Here is a 19667-nt window from a genome sequence, read left to right on the forward strand (position 1 = left end):
TGGTTATTCGTTATTTCTTATGGTCTTTCCAATAGAGTTTTTTGTTTTGTGGCAACGCTTTCAGTTTTCGAGTAATTATAGTACGAGGATATATAATTTTTCTGTCGATATACCGACGGGGGTCCAAAAGAATTGGATATCGGATTTATTCGTTATTTCTTATGGTCTTCTCAATGGTATTTTTTGTTTTGTGGCAACGCTTTCAGTTTTCGAGTAATTATAGTACGTGGATATATTTCATTTTTCTATCGATATACCGACGAGGGTCCAAAAGGATTGGATAACGGAATTATTCGTTATTTCTTATGATCTTTTCAACATAATTTCATCTGTATGTCTTTATTTTTGTGAATTTCAAGAATTTTTGGCACTCGAAATATTTCTGATAGTTCAGTGATGATCGCGTCGAGAAATTATTTTTCCTCGCCTATTGCGGTCAAACAAATTGTTTTGACCTTGTATATATATATTCTTTTGTATGTCTTCCTTTTTGTGAAATATAAGAATTTTTGAAATTCGAAATATTTTGGGTAGATTACAGGATTTATTGTAGTTAGAGTATGACTTTATGTTGAGCATTGTATAGAACTAACACATGATATTCCCGTAGGATTATGTTACACACCGGAAGGACTTCAATCATCAGTAACTGAGAAAGTAGAAAGTCTGACAACACCGCTCGCGTTTGCTCCTCTATCCCACATAAAATATTCCCTTCATTTTAATTAGTTTCCAACCTAACCTCAGGATTTAAACCACCAAGATTTGTACTTCAGTTGGTTCAAAAAATTCAACTGGAGCCTTTAGGTAAAAGACATTAATGAGTTTTTACTGTCTGCCCAGTATTCTCTCACTCTGTTGAACAAATTTGTTTTTCCGATAACCAGCTATGTAAATATACTTTTCTGGTGATATTTTCCTTAATTATTAGTAACCTTAAACTTAAGTGTTGATAATGTATTTACGATTTTTCCAAAAATATTTCGTTTTGCTATATATCTAGTAAATTATAACATATCTGAATTCAATATCAACCTTCTTATCTGATCGATTACGTATATGTAGAAAATTTCAGCTGTTATTTGCATTAGTAAAGATACACATCTACTTGATTATTATGAAATGTTCAATAAAACTCAATGAAACATACATTCTGTTGAATCGTGTCAGACTAAGTAAAGAGATAACTTATTGAAACGATATCTTGAATGTATATTAGCTTTTTTCAATTTAAATAAATAATTTTATTCAATTATGGAATCACCAGTACATAAAAATAACGATGGCATTGATATATGAAAGGTACAATAATTATTATAAATAATAGCACAGAGAAAACAGTTATAATTATAATTATTCTAGATCTTTGATCTTTTGCAGCCTTTCATATTCAGTTTTTATCGACTAGTTATTTGGATTTTGAATATATTTGCATTATACCTCATCATGTGATTGTTTCTGAAAAATGTAAATATAATACCGTCTACTGTACTTGCATGGATGAAAAGAGGGAAATTTCAGACGAAATATTTCATTCTGCATCCGTTCTAGATTCTATGCGTACAAGAGGAGTTTTCTTCAGGTCACAGAATTCTAGACAGGCGGTTAAAATAATAGGTATGAGTAATTAATCTTCTAGAAAATGATCATTGACCAATCTCAGTCTGAAATTATGTGTAACCAGTGGGTACTTGTTTGAAGGTGGTTGACAATGATCCGTGGTATATTTCGTCAGTTCGGACTTGCATTGTCTAGTATAATATGAATTGATTTGAAATCCCTGAAAGAATCTTTAAAAAATTAAAAAATTATTGAACGAAAAATAACAATTCTATTAAACAAAAAACCGAAATTACAAAGAAATTGCATAAAAGCAACAACCAAAAGATGAAAAAATTGAAACAATAATACAACCTTAAAGTTAAAAAAATTATTAACAAGAAATGAAAATTAAAAATTAAAAGATTCCAAACCAAGTTACGTCACGAAGTTTCGATTGTTATAGTATCCACAATCGTTTTCGGGTGATAACTGGTCTTATTCCTCCGAGATCTGACTGTTATTTCTTTGAAATTTCAGTTTTTTGTTTAATAGAATTGTTATTTCTCGGTTGATAATTTTTTAATTTTTTACAGATTCTTTCAGGGATTTCAAATCAATTTATATTATATTAGACAATGGAAGTCCAAACTGACGAAAAACAGTGGGAATTTGTATTATGTCACATCCCCCAAGTCTCCTGAATTATGACATAAAAATTAGCTTTAAATCAGGAAAATTTCTTCGTATTTCGGAAACGCTTTGTAGAGCTCTCCTCGACGAAATTGGACTCAAATCTGATTGTGAATTCGACTACGCCGTACATTCGCATTCACAAAAATTCAATTTAAAATTAGACAAAATTATATCCTCACTAGAATTTAATTATTGATTACCATTTTAATGAATGACCTAATGATAAGGAAAATATGATTTCGACTGTCAAATAATTTTTGGGCTTCTTTCCTTTGAAAATAAATTGATTGCATCAACTTGTTCAAGAAATGAAATGCTTACTTGAATACACTATAAACATTTTGGCATGGAAAAATCAAACTAATGATCAACGATTTATATTAGAGGTCAAAAATTATTAGATGTACTTACCGACATCTATTGAAGAATAGCTCAAACTCATTCAAGAAATACCTTGTCTTTGTATACTGACTATCCCGTATATATATATATATATATATATATATATATATATATATATATATATATATATATATATATATATATATATTTCCGAACAAATCGAGATCCTTTTAAGATATAAAACATACAAGTAGAGATCCATTTTTCAAGGCGAGATCCGATTTCGGATCTCGTCTTGTATCCCTGTGTATATAGAGTTCATCAGGTGTAGGAAGGGTGGGGAAAGGCACGATTGAATTTTTGTTGGGATCTCACATTGGACCCATTTTATGCAATTTTATACTTCAGAAGTTCCTCGATGTTGCCTACAGAGGGTGTGGCAGTAACATACACCGGTATCAGCTCAATATGCATTTTACGGTAAACCTGAGATCCGGTAATTTTGGCGTTATTGTGGATCTCGTATCACCTTGCATTCCTCAAGACATATGTTAACATTACATCCTAATCTTTTGTGTTCATTATAATTTGTTTCGCAATTGTGCTTTTGCTAAATGGTGAAATATGTCATTCTACGTTGTCGAACGAGAATGCTGAAAAGGACATGTCTCTTGATACATGCATTTCTGCAGATTTTCTAAATTTTTAGATATAGGTTTTATTTCAGTGATCAAGAAAAACAATTTTAGTTCGTAGAAGTTTTTTGTAACTGGACAGGGCGAGCCACAAAAAGCATTAAATGTCTAATATATATCAAGAAATTTGTCTACACATGCGTATTTTCTGTTGATTTTTGGATTTTATTTTCTTCAGACAAATCTGATCGAACTTTTTAGAAGAATTATTTCGTTGAATTTCTAGTTCGGACTTCCATTGTCTACTATATAAAATGATTTGAAATCCCTGAAACAACTAAAAAAGGAGAATTGAAAATGAATAACTGAAAATAACATTTATATTAACCAAAATAAACCTGAAATGAAATAATAGTGAAATAAAATATAAGTAAAAATAGAACAATTGAATGAATAAAATGAAAATAAAGAAATGAAAAAAGAAAATAAAAATAAAAAGTGGAGAGATTCCAAGTCACGTTAGTTCACGACGTTTCGATTGTTAGTATCTACAATCGTCTTCGGGTGATGACTGGACTGATTCCTCCGAGAGATGACTATTTATAGGTCGTTCGAGTACTTTCACTTATCCCCACTTTCCATTTTCCGCTTCACTGGTTCCGTGGGAGATGACCGTTTTGGCGAGAGATGGCCATTTTTCGCTTGATGATGGGTTTCCATATGTTGCGTATTTCTACGCTGGCTTGGCTGAATACGTTGTTGGACAACATGTATGCGGCTTCCTTGAATTTTCTCCTAAACCAATGTTCCTCTCTGTGCAAGATCTCAGCTTGGGACCACTCGATGTTGTGTTGATGGATCCAAACATGGTCTGCTATTCCTGATTTGCTGGTTTCCCCTCGCTGTGTGTGTTTCTTGTGCTCGGCAATGCGAACATTCAATGGCCTCTTAGTTTCACCAATATAGGATTTTCCACACTCACAGGGTATCCGATAAATGCAATTCTTGGAATCGCAGTCCGCGTTTGGTGGCCTGGTTTTCGTGAGGCTGCTACGGATAGCGTTACCGGATCTGAAGCAGGTTCTGATGTTGTACTTGGAACCAATTCTTCTTATCCTCTCCGATAATCCTCTGATGTAGGGAAGTGCAAGCACTGGTTGTGACGGCTTCTCTTCCTTGCGAGGCTCCTGCTGTCTTCTAGCCAAAGTCTTTTCTACCACCGCTTTGGAGTAGCCATTCCGTTGAAGATCATTTTTTATAATGTCTAGTTCCTTCTCGAGACCTTCCCTCGTGCTTTTGGGCTTTGTAATACGAAGGAAGGTCTCGAGAAGGAACTAGACATCATCAAAAATGATCTTCAACGGAATAGCAAATCAGGAATAGCAGACCATGTTTGGACCCATCAACACAACATCGAGTGGTCCCAAGCTGAGATCTTGCACAGAGAGGAACATTGGTTAAGGAGAAAATTCAAGGAAGCCGCATACATGTTGTCCAACAACGTATTCAGCCAAGCCAGCGTAGAAATACGCAACATATGGAAACCCATCATCAAGCGAAAAATGGCCAACTCCCGCCAAAACGGTCATCTCCCACGGAACCAGTGAAGCAGAAAATGGAAAGCGTGGATAAGTGAAAGTACTCGAACGACCTATAAATAGTCATCTCTCGGAGGAATCAGGTTTATTTTGGTTAATATAATTGTTATTTTCAGCTATTCATTTTCAATTCTCCTTTTTTAGTTGTTTCAGGGATTTCAAATCATTTTATATAGTAGACAATGGAAGTCCGAACTAGTGAAATTCATCATGAAACATTGTCAATCACCTTCAAACAATTATTTCGTTCGTGTGTCTACAGGGTTGGCCAAAAAAGTTGTTGAATGTCGGTCACCTCTTATGAGAAATTCTGTCTATGTTCCTGTGGATTGTTTATTGAATTATCGATATGATTTTTTGTGCAATTGACAGAATTTTTGTTCAGTGTATCAGAATGTATTATTCGTTGGTAAAATTTGTATGCCCATATACAGGGTGTCCCACAATAAAGGGGACAAACTTTGATGGTAGGGATTTTAGGGATAAAAGTTCCAATAAATATATACCCTAAGATGAATAATAACCGAGTTACTGGGTGTTGAAAGCGACAAAAAATATATTTTTCCAGATTGACTCCATAACGGCTCAACTTCTCTTAATGAAATTTGGTATGTCACATGATAGCATTCAGTTCCAAATTTCAATGCAAATCATATGTTCGTAACTTCAAACAGGAGCGTACGGCAGGTGGGTGCCCTTAATCGCCCCTCGCCAAATTTCACAACACTGGATTAATATCGATTTCGTCTTCTTTTTCTTAATCCCGAATATTTCCTACACAAAAAAGGGATGAGTTTTGTTTCACAAATATCAACGCTTTTCAAGATATTTTAAGTTGAATAAGTACGTGCGTATCAAAATCTCCTGATTTTTTAAAGGAATGTGTGGGTTACTATTTATAACATTATAACCAACAGATTTCGTACCTTGCAATGAGTATGACTTCAAGTATATAGAAAATTGTTGGCATTTCTGAGGGATTTTGTTTACAAAAATTTCCCGATATAGAAAAACTTACATAGCAACTAATGAGTATCCCTATAACATACGCATACACTTATTCAACTTCAAATATCTGGAAATTCTTATATTTTCATTGGTCTTTGAAATGTGTGCCAAATTTTAGATTATTCGGAGGATGAGATATGGCTAAAAATCAAATTTCAAAATTCTTAACATTATTATTATTATTACATTAATAATAATAAATTTTTGTACTGTCGTCGGTCCTTGATGTGTAAGCCGAATTTTAGATTATTCGGAAGATTGGAAGCAGGTGGAATTTATAATTAATAAATTCACATCATTATTATTTTTTTCCATAAAAGGATGTCCCAGTCAGGCCCTAGCTCCGGAGCCCCGATACTTCCGGAGGCCGCACTGGATCATTTACTCTGATAACCACTCCCCACGTCCGTGGGGTGAGTGATTACTGGGCCCGAGTATCATGTGCCCTGAGTAGCCGTAGTGAACCAAGGATGACGGCCTTCTGCATTCTTCCGGCTAAGATTTCTGCCGTATCACGGCAAACCAGTATGATTTATAGATTGGAGAGCAGCGTGTCCATCATTCCACCAAGAACCCCTATGATCAGAACCACCATTTTTACAGAATGGTTTGGGTAGAGCCTGCGGAGTTCAAAGAGCAAGTCTCGATATTTTGTCCGTTTTTCCTCCTCTTTTCGGACGATGCGATGTTCGATTCGCCAGGAGACGAAAACTCTATGACGAACATCGTCTGACTTTGATGGTCGAGAACATCATTATTATTATTATAATTATTATAATTATCATTATTACATTCTCATCACGAAATTCTTGTATTGTCATTGGTTCTTGATATGTGTGCCAAATTTTATATTCTTCAGACGATTGGAAGTAGGTGAAAATTAACTTCCAAGATTTTATCACATTATTTGTTAGTTACAGGTGAACCAAATAAAAGCGTGTTAAAAAAAGAAATAATTTTTTGCCACCTAGCATGGGTTGATAATGAGTAGCACATCGTCAACAGGAAAATAATAGCGTAAACTTTTATGAAATCAACAAAATGTGATTATATTACTGCAGTCATAATTAAACTTTTTCTTGAATGTTAGAAATCCTTATTTAGACACATTTCATATTATTGCTCGCGTTCTCTTGTAAAAGTAGAGTAGAAAGGTTAAGTCTTTTAGTCGATGATGAAATGGTAATAATTCTCTAGACTGTAACGGAGTAATAATATCCTTGGTGAAAAGGAATAACAAAATTATAGAAACTATCAATTTCCTTATTTGTTTCCACTTGTAATTCCACCAACTTCACTATATACTTTCCCCGCGACATTTCGCATTTGTCTTCAATATATCTTTAAATTCAATTGTGTGTTTAAGGGCAACTAAAATTGACCTGTTCCGATGCGAACTAATGTCTAGCACGTGGTCTTTTTATCAAGCATCTGCTAAGGGTTCGCATTTTAGTGCCAAATTCAACAATGGCTGCGCACTACCGACGGATCTCACGTTGGTGTGAGTTTACAGAACATACAAATCTAATACAACACGTGGATAACTCTTTCTATGGATCTCGTTTCGAAACTTTTTTAACAAAAACCCAAAATTCAAATCTGTTTCCCCTCTCAAGGGATAGAGGTTTGATGAGTCATTATAATGCTACTAATTATAAATATACTTCAGAATTTACACTCTCTCAGGTAGATCTCGGGTTGTCTTAATTTTAATAAGATCTCATCTTGTAAGGAAAACGTATATATATATATATATATATATATATATATATATATATATATATATATATATATATATATATATATATATATATATATATATATATATATATATATATATATATATATATATATATATATATATATATATATATATATATATATATATATATATATATATATATATATATATATATATATATATGAAACTACCTTCAATAAGATGTCACCGTCAAAAGTATTTTGTGAAAACAGTTATATATTCAGCTTTTGTGAACTATTCGAATTATAACCATAATGAACAAGTTTAAAAACCATTCTAACAGTTAGGATTTTCTAAAACACAACACGATTTAACCAATTATTGACATTAGTTTCAATTCCTAATATTTATCAGGTACCTACCTTCAAGTTTGAATAATTACATAAGAGAAAAATCAAGAATGAAAAACCTGCTTTTCCGGCGTTTTATATGCAAAATCAATGAAAGTTGGGACCTATAGAATATACTCATTTCAAAAGAATGCTAGAAATCTACATTTTTGAGAAGTTCATTATAATTTTTTCACAAATTTGAAACATATCATAATATGCTATAAAATATTAAATTTACTTTTTTCCTAGGTCTCCGAAAAAACCCAAAAATTGAAAAAAATACTCCAGATACACTTTATAAAACACAAAATCTGAAGCGATGATAAAACTGTTTTGTTGAATTGACATTTTTTTCATTACCTCTGAAACTAATTCCACTATAACTATTTTTACAAAATTTCAGAAAGGAAGCTGCATATCAATGAAATTGCTACATTCATTCATATAGTGATAAGAAACTAATTCTAATTTCCGTAGTCAGTCAATGTGACATATGAATTTTTAGAAGTATCTACTCCCACCTGCTAAGGTATCCTGGGCAAAAGTGATATAAGTATCTGTTTGACTCTGGGTACAGTGCTACCAATCACTCCCAACTGAAGTAAATGGTTTTTTGACAGATTCAGCACTGAGCCCAAACCCAAAACAATCTGTCGCTTGGGGAACCTGGAGGAATTAGCTCCAATATTCACAATTACATTTTGAAAGTGCCAAGCATGCACCAGTGAAAAAAAGTGAAAAAATAAGTTTTTGTACTTTTTCTCTATAATTTCAAATTGAATATGTGACACTTTTCTGCATGATAAAAAGTATCAACTTTGTTTTTCTCATCGCCACGTCTGACTTTTTACTATGACCTCAAGTTAGTAAGTGCATTTTTTACCTATCTGTAGAGTATTCTTCAAACAACAGCACAGTAATTTTGACTTTATCCCCAACAATATTCCATTAATGTAGTCAAGCTGCGTAAACGCAGTTGTCGGTTGATTGGTGACTGGTCAAACCACCAACACTGACATAAGAAACTTGACAATTGACTTGAGTGTCACACCAATAGGTTCTTCCACTTATGTCTTGCTTGCGTTTACGCAGTTATTTTCATTAAGTACTTTTCTTGGGTTATTCACAATTTGTCTTAAATCGAGGACCGCCTGCCCGGTACTGACGATGCCCAATAGGCTGAAACAGCTGTCTACCGGCTCTTAAATTGAAATATATATATATATATATATATATATATATATATATATATATATATATATATATATATATATATATATATATATATATAAATCAGAAGGGAAAATTTGTAGACAGAACACTCGAAAAATGGAGGCAAACCGCCGACACGTGTTTCTGGCTATTGGCCTCATCAGCGCGGTGCAGCCAATTACAAAGATGGACAACAACTGATTACCAAAAATGAAAAACTTCACATATGCACGGTGTCACCAACAGGAGCTAACCGCACATTTGTGGTTTCAATTAGAAGACCTAGTAATCCCAGGCATCATCTAACATCACCACGTAGGCATCTATAGCTATGTATTTCATCGGTTCTGACTTCCATTGTCTGATATAATATAAATTGATTTGATAACCCTGAAAAAATCAAAAAAATCATCCGAAAATAACAATTTTATTAAACAAAAAACTGAAATTACAAAGAAATAATATACAACAACAACCAAACAAATAGAAATTGAAATAATAATAAAAGCTGGAAAATTGAAAAATTTAAAATATTAATAACAAAAAATTAAAAAATAATAAAAATTAAAAGATTTCAATCCAAGTTATGTCACAACATTTCGATTGTTAGTATCCACAATCGTCTTCGGGTGATACCTGGACTTGTTCCTCCGAGATCTGACTATTTATAGGTCATTCGAGTGCTTTCACCTATCCCCTCTTTCCGCTTCATTGGTTTTGGCGGGAGATGACCGTGGCGGGAGTTGGTCGTTTTTCGCTTGATTAAAGGTTTCCATATGTTACGTATCTCTGCTAGCTTGACTAAATGCGTTGTTGGACAACATATACGCGGCTTCTTTGAATTTTCGCCTAAACCATGTTCCTCTTTGTGGATGATTTCAGCTTGAGCCTACTTGATGAGTCCAAACGTGCTCCGCTATTCCGTATTTGCTGGTTTCTCCTCGCTGTGTGTGTTTCTTGTGATCAGCAATGCGAACTTTCAATGGCCTCTTAGTTTTACCGATGTATGATTCTCCGCCCTCGCAGGGTATCCGGTAAATGCAATTCTTGGAATCGCAGTCCGCGTTTGGTGGCCTGGTTTTCGTGAGGCTGCTACGGATAGTATTCCCAGATCTGAAGAAGGTCCTGATGTTATACTTGGACCCAATCCGTCTTATCCTTTCCGATAATCCTCTGATGTAGGGAAGTACAAGTACTAGTTGTGGCGGCTTCTCTTCCTTGTGGAGTTCTTGCTGTCTTCTAGCTAAGGCATGTTCTACCATCACTTTGGAGTAACCATTCCGATTGAGATACTAATAATCGAAACGTTGTGACATAACGTGGTTTAAAATCTTTTAATTTTTATTATTTTTTAATTTTTTGTTAATAATATTTTTAATTTTTCAATTTTTTCAGCTTTTATTAATATTTCAAATTTTATTTGTTTGGTTGTTGTTGTATGTTATTTTTTTGTGATTTCAGTTTTTTGTTTGATTAAAATTGTTATTTTCGGTTACTTTTTTTTATTTTTTCAGGGTTGTCAAATCAATTTATATTAGACAATGGAAGTCCGACCTGATGAAATATACCACGAAACATTGTCAACCATCTCCAAACAGCTATAGCTACCTGCGTGACTTCCGGGTCCAGGATATAAATACAGAGATAAAGATGTTATTGAGTGTGCGGAATGTGCGGTCAGATTCTGTTGGTGACACCGTGCATATGTGAAGTTTTTCATTTTTGGTAACCAGTTGTTGTCCATCTTTGCAATTGGCTGCACTTCGCTGATGAGGCCAGTGGCCAGAAACACGTGTCCGCGGTTTGCCTCCATTTTGTGAGTGCTCTGTCCACAAATTTTCCCTTTTGATTTATATCACACACCCTCAATAACATTTTTATCTCTGTATTTATCCTGTACCCGGAAGTCACGTAGGCAGCTATAGCTACCTACGTGGTGATGTTGGATGATGCCTGGGAATGCTAGGTCTTCTAATTGAAACCACGAATGTGCGGTCAGCTCCTGTTGGTGACACCGTGCATATGTTAAGTTTTTCATTTTTGGTAACCAGTTGTTGTCCATCTTTGCAATTGGCTGCACCGCGCTGATGAGGCCAATAGCCAGAAACATATATATATATATATATATATATATATATATATATATATATATATATATATATATATATATACACTGTCACACTGTACATATATATATATATATGTACAGTGTGACCCATTTAAGATGGAAGCACCCTTATAAAACTTACTTTTTTTAACCGATTGGAATGATTTTTTTTTGTTAGGTAGATATTCAAAAAGTCTATTAGGACACCAAATATCATGTATAATTTCAATTTCCAGGGCCAACTAATCTTATTTTTCAAGGTCAAAAATCTAAAAAAATTACTAGCGATTTTTTTAGAAAAACTCTGACTACACCACTGGATTTGTGACATTTTCAAATGGGTAACATGTAAATTACGTTGAAATGCGTCAATCAATAAAAAAGTTATAAAGGAATGAAATTTGAAAAATATGCCGTTTAATCAACCCACCAATTCATGTTCAGGAATTTTATGAAAATTCTGTATACTCCACTGGATTCAGGATGTCTTGAAATATTACTGATCACAGTTTCATCGAAATCTGTTCGGTAATAAAATGTTATAAAGGAATAAAATTTGAAAAATATGTTGTTCAATGGAATTTTAGCAACGTTCTTACTACACCACTGGATTAGGGGCAATATTCAACAAAATATTATTTATTCAAATAAAATTCATGAAACGTTTATGGGAGAATCAATTTCCTTTCATAATGTATGTCGAACCATATCAATCAATCAGTTTATCACAACAAACTTTAGTGTCAATAATTTCAAATGAATCTACAAAAAACTAACTGTAAGTACATTTTTCTAATTGCTACAAACTAGCGGAAAACAATCTTTTATTCACAATCAATGTAAAAATAGAAACCAAGAAGATACCGAATTGAAAAATAAATGAGTGCAATTCATATTCTGGTGGCCTCCACCAAACTTCCATCCAATTCAATGCATTTATCATATCGCTTACGAATATTTTTTAAAGTATTCCTCAATTGTTGTGGAGTAATTGCATCGCAAGCTTGCTGAATTCTGGTGCACAGTTCCACTCGATTCCTTGGTCGTGATTTGTAAACCTTTTGTGTAACATAACCCCAAAGAAAAAATCGAGTGAAGTAAGGTCAGGCGATCTTGGTGGCCATCCAATTAATGTACTCCCCCTTCCTATCCAACGATTAGGGTAATTTTGATTCAGCCAACTCTTCACAATTCCCGCATTATGTATGGAACAACCATCTAACTGAAAATATAAATTTCTTGTTTCTGCAAGGGGAAGTTCATCTATTGCGTCCGAAAATTCATTCCTTAAAAATTGTAGGAAAATTGCGCCATTCATGTTGCCGTCGAAAAAGAATGGTCCAATTATCCTTTCATTCAGTATTCCACACCAAACGTTCACTTTTTCTGAATACTGCCTTTTACAGTTTATCACCCAGTTAGGATTTTCAGTGGCCCAATAGCGAATATTTTGTGATGAAACCACTCCATTTGTTGTGAAACTAGCTTCATCAGTAAATAAAATTTTCTTTAAAAATTGCCTGTCATTAAGATACTCGCCCTGGGCCCATAAGCAGAATTCCAATCGTTTTTCTTGATCACCTAGTTCCAGAGTATGTAAAAACTTTGGTTTAAATGGCCTCAATTTATTTTTCTTCAGACATCGCCTAACATTCTCCCTAGGTAAGTTTAAATCTAAGCTGGCATCCCTCAAACTACTATTTGGATTATTTCTGAAGTAATCTAATATAGTCTGGTTATTTTCGTTCCTTCTTCGTATATTGTTCTTTAAAATATATGTGGTTACTGCTCCAGTCCGATTGAAAACTTAGTTTATTTTATGTACCGTGCTGTTACTTATGGCTGGACGATTTGGGTGTCTTTCATTGAATATTCTAGTTACTTCTCTTTCACTCCGGTAATCATCACCGGAAAGACGTATAATTTCGATTTTTTCTTGAATTGACAATTGAGCCATTATCTGTTTTTATTTTGAAACACAAATTATTCAGTTCACTAATGGTGCGTAACAAAATGACAATTTAACAAAATGACAATTCATGCGCAAATAAATAGATGAGAAACTGTAAGTCACAGCTAACTTGTTTATTTCATTAATGCATTCTGAATAACAGGCAGTTAAAATTGCAAATATCATTTTTTGCTATTCAACAAAAGAAAGAAATCACAGCTGATGTTACCTACTGGAATGATAATAATTATTATCCATTGCATATTTTTTTCGTTATAATTTCTATTGGGAGTACATTAGACTTGTCTTATATTGTTGAAATTGTTTTCATGAAGATTAACCAGGAGTTCTCTCCTGATTGTACTTGTTTATGTATCCACTCCACTTCGAGAAATACCTATAGACTATTTTTACCATCATGATTTTCAGATGTTATAATTGTACGACATTGCAATAATCACCCCAATAATTTTTTCAATAATCAACAGTGGTGTAGTAAGAACGTTGTTAAAATTTCATTTTACAACAAATTTTTCAAATTTCATTCCCTTATAACTTTTTTATTACTGAACAGATTTCGATGAAACTGTGACCAGTGATATTTCAAGACATCCTGAATCCAGTGGTGTATTCAGAATTTTCATAAAATTCCTGAACATGAATTGGTGGGTTGATTAAACGGCATATTTTTCAAATTTCATTCCTTTATAACTTTTTTATTGATTGACGCATTTCAACGTAATTTACATGTTACCCATTTGAAAATGTCACAAATCCAGTGGTGTAGTCAGAGTTTTTCTAAAAAAATCGCTAGTAATTTTTTTAGATTTTTGACCTTGAAAAATAAGATTAGTTGGCCCTGGAAATTGAGATTTATTCATGATATTTGGTGTCCTAATAGACTTTTTGAATATCTACCTAACAAAAAAAAACATTCCAATCGGTTGAAAAATGTAAGTTTTATAAGGGTGCTACCATCTTAAATGGGTCACACTGTATATATATATATATATATATATATATATATATATATATATATATATATGTGGGCCACATTTTTATGGCGCTTTGGTATAGGATATCAGCATACAGCGGTTTGAATTTTGTCCATACGCGAACATACTACTTTTTTCCTTACGAATTTTAGTATTGAGAAATATGGGTGGAATTTCCTTTTTATTCTTCCTTAGGGTTCCCACCAAATTAATTTTATGATGTTCTAGAAGATCGTTTGCTAGAAGGATTGATGTGAAGTAATTATCAACTGTAACGCTTCTGCCGCTTCCACTACAATATTTCAAAAGTCGTTTGACAACACTTGCTGCATCGTTAGCTAACTGGTAAGGCTCATTTGGTTGTTTTCCAGCATAAACTTCCAGATTATGTGTGTAGAACATTCGAGCATCTACAGTCGCATAAATCTTAATACCGTATTTTGCCGGTTTATTGGCAATATATTGCCTTAAACGGCAGCGACCTCTGAATGCTTCTAGCATTTCGTCTATGGTTAAATATTCACCAACACTGTAATTTTGGATAAATTTTTCCACAAATGAATCGAACAAGTAACGTACAGGTGCCAAATTATCATCTTTTGCTCTTTCTTCTCTCGTAGTTTTGTCATCAAATCGAATTGCCTGGATAAGAGTATGAACACGACGATCAGATAAAACGGCTGCAAAAAACTCTGGGGCGGTACCATCAGTATTCCACAATTCATCTGTATTCAAATGTTGAGCTCGTTTAACTCCTGCTAAATAAAGTACCCCTCTAAATGAATTTATTTCATCAAAATCGGTAGGCAAACAATCTCTATCGCGTTGATATGATGCCCTCATTATTCCAAGTTGCATATTAGTGCATTTAACAATATGGCTGATTATTTCATCGGGAAAAAACAACTTGAAGTATCTATGTTGGTTTTTGAATGTTTGGCGATATTTTTGGCTCCGGGTAATTTGGTAACAATGTTTTTAGAGCGCGCTTTTGAATTCACTCTAGTTTTGTGTTTCAGCCACTTTGTTTCACCATCTTTTGATAGAAATGAAGCAACTTCAGTGGTACAAATGGTTTCTACATGGTCAGAACTTTCTGATAACTCTTCAAGATCAGACTGCTCCGTGTCGGTTTCATGCTCACTATGTCCGGATAATGCGACTTCATCTGAAACGTCACATATCACACTCGGCGAATTGTCATCCAGCTCTGAAACCTCCCATAATGCCAATAGTCGTCTTTGTTCCTCTTCATAAGACATCTTGAAAGACATATAATGGTATATTTAAACCAAGCCAACCACTCGCTTAGTTAGATATTTTCTAACAAACTAATGATTTACGACAGCGTGATCACTCGCGTGTTAGATTTCTTCTAAAATTGCTGACTATGACGTCACAATCACACTGCAGCAAACGCCCAAGTACCGGCACCCTATATACATTTCAGCGATTTGTCCTATATTGTATGGGCGTGGCATTCCCAATGCCTTGTTGCCAAATGACCTCTCGTGACATTGTAACCGGGAAAAATATCAAAATGTTAGATAAAATCTAACAACGAGAGCGATCGCGGGATATAAACAGACAAACAGACGTTAATATCGGACATAGCACTCAAGAAAGTGGCAAACCATAGACACGTGTTTCGGGCGTTTGGTCCATCATCAGTATGGTGCTATAATTTCCTGGACCCGTATGTCACGCAGGTAGCTATAGCTGCCTCCGTGGTGATTTTGATAGTTTTCTTGTGAATACAAGATCTATCAACTGAAACCACAAATGTGCATAACAATATATATATATATATATATATATATATATATATATATATATATATATATATATATATATATATATATTTGTTGCAGTCCGAGCATTGTATAATGTATATCCCGTTTTGGTCTTTGTCTTCTTCTTTTTCATAGTTGTTTATTTTTTGTGTTATCTTCGTGTTTGGCTTGTATGTGATGTTGATGTTCAGTGGTTTGAAGACGTTTTTTGGTTTGGTATCCTACGTACGTAAATGCTGTCTATCGTTGTGTTGTTTTGTCTGTTGGGGTGGCTTAATCCTTGTTCTGTATTTTTTGTTTGATTCTGTTTTCTAGTTTATCTATTGTCTTTTGGGTGTATCCGTTTTCGTTCGCTATTTGGTATATGACTTTCCGTTCTTTGTTTCGGGCTTCATTGCTGAGTGGTATCCCAAAGATTCTAGATATGAATGCGTTATAGGCAGCCATTTTGTGTGATGGTGGATGGTTTGAACTTGCGGGTATGGTGGAGCTTCTTTGTGTAGGTTTCCTGTATATTGCCATTTGAAATTGTGTTTTGTTGTGGTTATATCTTATGGTTATGTCCAGGTAGTAAAGTTTTGAGTTGTGCTCTTCCTCAGTGCTGAAACATAGTTTTTGATTTATTTCATTAATTTCTTTTTTTCATTTGATCTATTCGTATCCCATTGTTTTGTGATATGTACAGTCCATCGTCAACGTATCTGAACCATTCTCCTTTTTCATCATGTGTTTTTATTATTGTTAAGATTTTCTCATCTATGGTTTCCAAGTATATTTCGGATATAATGTTAGATAGTGTTCCATTGAATTTTTGATGCTGTGGTCGTTGTTCCTGTTGGATTTGTTGTTTTCGTTTTTCACATATATATTCATATATATATATATATATATATATATATATATATATATATATATATATATATATATATATATATATATATATATGAGTATGAGGTGAGTAAGTATGAGGTAAGTAAGTACGTTTGATATTACAACCTTCTATATTTTGAGAATGGAATGCTAAAGATAAGTGAATGTCTAACGTGAAACTAACACACTAGCAATGTGTTCTTCTGGAATCCGCTTTAATCATTTACATGAACTTGAAAAACAACCTTATCAGATAAGTTGGTCTTCAATAACTCTATAAACATTATAATCAGTTTATTTGAATATTGAACATGTTTACTGAGGCTCTTATCACTGGAATGTGAATGCATTTGTAATGCACTATTTGGAACCTTTGGTGTAGTAATGAATATTACTGGAGTTTTATCCCAACACCAAACCATTATTTTTGAAACATCGACACGTGTTTCAATCACAAAGTGATCATCTTCAGGAGAAAGATTGAGCAATGTGACTGAATATCAGTTTAAAACGTTAGGACTTCATGAAAACTAATTAGAGATAATGGGATCATGAAATATCATATTATTGATTATTTCCCTTATGCATAGAAACGATGAAATAGTTGAAGGCTAGGCAGTGTGATTGAGTTAGTTATGATGAGTTAGTTGAAACAAAAAATGACCAAAAATGAATATGCAGCGATTATTTGAAAGTAAGTAGGTACGCTAATATGTAAAGCAGAGAAATTATTATTGTCACTTGGGTATTCTAACCCCTCTGGTATAGAGCGGGAAGATGCATATGAATTTGACTTTCAGGATGTTGAGAGTGAAATCCATATGCATTCCAACAGGATTGGTGTGGATTCCAGAAAGTCGTGGAAGAATCCAAAATGTTGAAAGATGCAAGATGACCATATACCAGAGAAATACAAAAAATGATGATAAGAAAAAACCTTCTGGTAGTAGCCAGCAATTTATGAACGGTGGGCAAGCGACATTGAAATTACACAGAAAATTTGAAATACATGTAAATTGGGGGAACATTTTTGTCCCAATCCCTTCTATATTCAATATGTGTGATTATCAAATCATCATAGATTCTCTTAAAAAATTTCAAATTTATGAATTCAGTTCACAAATAAATAATGATTCATGCTGAAATATCGACGACTTCGAAACATTAACAAAAAAAACAATCAAAATCATTCATTTATAAATGAAGAGATAGCAGTTATCATAATACAACCAGCATAATTAGAAAACGACGAAATGTTTCAAGTTCAAATCCAGTAGATGTAATACAAAATATGGAAATAATTGTTACAACTTCTTTTAATTATATCAATTGACCTTTCTGAATATTTGAAACTCAATATTTGTCGTAGTACTCGTATAGCAGGTAGCTTGCAAGACTTACTGGACCCACCTACCTGGAAGGTATTACTGTTTTCAGTTCAATTTGGGATTCAAATTTTCTCATCGTAAACATAAGAAACATAACCTCTTGATTATCAAAGCGAATACCAAATATTCATCTTGATTCCACTTCGTACATTTTGAAACAGAAAATACTAGTCATAAAAGTATATTTTTTTCATGTTACCTCTTCAAATAATTCAAACAAAATGGCGTCATTTTGAAGCAGTATGAAGATGAAAAATTGTCTTTTGTGATGTATAGATTTTTTTTTAATAATAATTATATTCTCATGTAGTGATGAACATACATCAATATTTCTTTAATCCAATTAGTTAATTAGTGAATTGAAAAAACCGGATTCATTAACAATAACCGATAAAATAAATTATTCTCTTTACCGTACAAAAATTGAAAAAATGTATCGGTAGAAAATCTCATAAACCCCATTTTCTATTTGTGTTTATCTTTCCGAAGACAATGACTACTGTTTTGGTAAAGACATACGAAATAGATATTGAGAAGCTCTTCTGAATGAAGAAACTCACCAATTCCCATATGTTACGAAGGCTTCACCAAAGCCAAACTCGAAAAAAGGCATAAGCGTGCGTTCAACGGAATTTGAAATCAATGAATTATCCCTACCTTACAGAGAATGTCTGCCATAACCATGCGGCCCTCAGCATCTGTGTTGACTACCCGCACCCTCGCTCCTGATCTCGCAGTTATAACTTCATCAGCCACATAGCTGTTGGATCCTATGCTGTTTCTCACGACTCCCATCCCACCAACTACTCGAATATTTTTAGGCTGCAGAAGGTTGACAATCTGCATGAAACCAGCTACTGCTGCCGCACCACATTTATCTCTAGACATCCCTATCATGTTTCCGCTGATTTTGACATCTGCACCACCAGTGTCGTATGTTACACCTGTTTTGAAAAAGAAAATAGATATTATAACTATTTTAAATGAACCTAATATTCCTTATTTGACAGAATTTATGTTGAATGATCACAAATTTCCAGCAGAAAGAAATTTGTTCTTGATCAAAAATGTTTTCAGTTATTTGGCCGTTTTATATCAATAATTGAAAATTTATAAAACTGAGCCTCCACTTAACCACTTTCTATTGGAAAATACGCAATGTCACTTCCTGAATCCATTTGTAGGTGCCCGTTGGTTTTCGTTAGAAACTAGGACGTTTGATAATTTAATGTTTTAAAATATACTGTTCAAAAAATGAACTGAATTAAATTTTTTTGAAATATTCATTCATTTATTGATCAATTTCTATTTTGTCCCCTTCAAAGTAGTCCCCCTCAGACACACTTTTGTTAGCACAAGTGTGTGTGATATGTATTTTTTGGTATACCCTTGAGCTCTCTCAGCGATTCGGTTTTCATCTCTTCAATAGTCGCAAAACG

General features: G+C 33.6%; 1 protein-coding gene across 1 annotated transcript in view; it reads right to left on the bottom strand.

Moving 5' to 3' along the window:
- Positions 1-19667, bottom strand: part of Dip-B (Dipeptidase B) — a 105863-nt gene that overhangs the window by 60039 nt on the left and 26157 nt on the right. Inside the window, exon 4 of the mRNA XM_023165254.2 lies at positions 18886-19172. Within this exon, the coding sequence (XP_023021022.2) occupies positions 18886-19172 (287 nt within the window). The remainder of the gene's footprint in view (positions 1-18885; positions 19173-19667) is intronic.

This window comes from Leptinotarsa decemlineata, unplaced genomic scaffold, assembly GCF_025532065.1.
Source record: "Leptinotarsa decemlineata unplaced genomic scaffold, Ldec_3_MD MMD2_P_RNA_scaffold_7, whole genome shotgun sequence".
Lineage (NCBI taxonomy): Eukaryota > Metazoa > Arthropoda > Insecta > Coleoptera > Chrysomelidae > Leptinotarsa > Leptinotarsa decemlineata.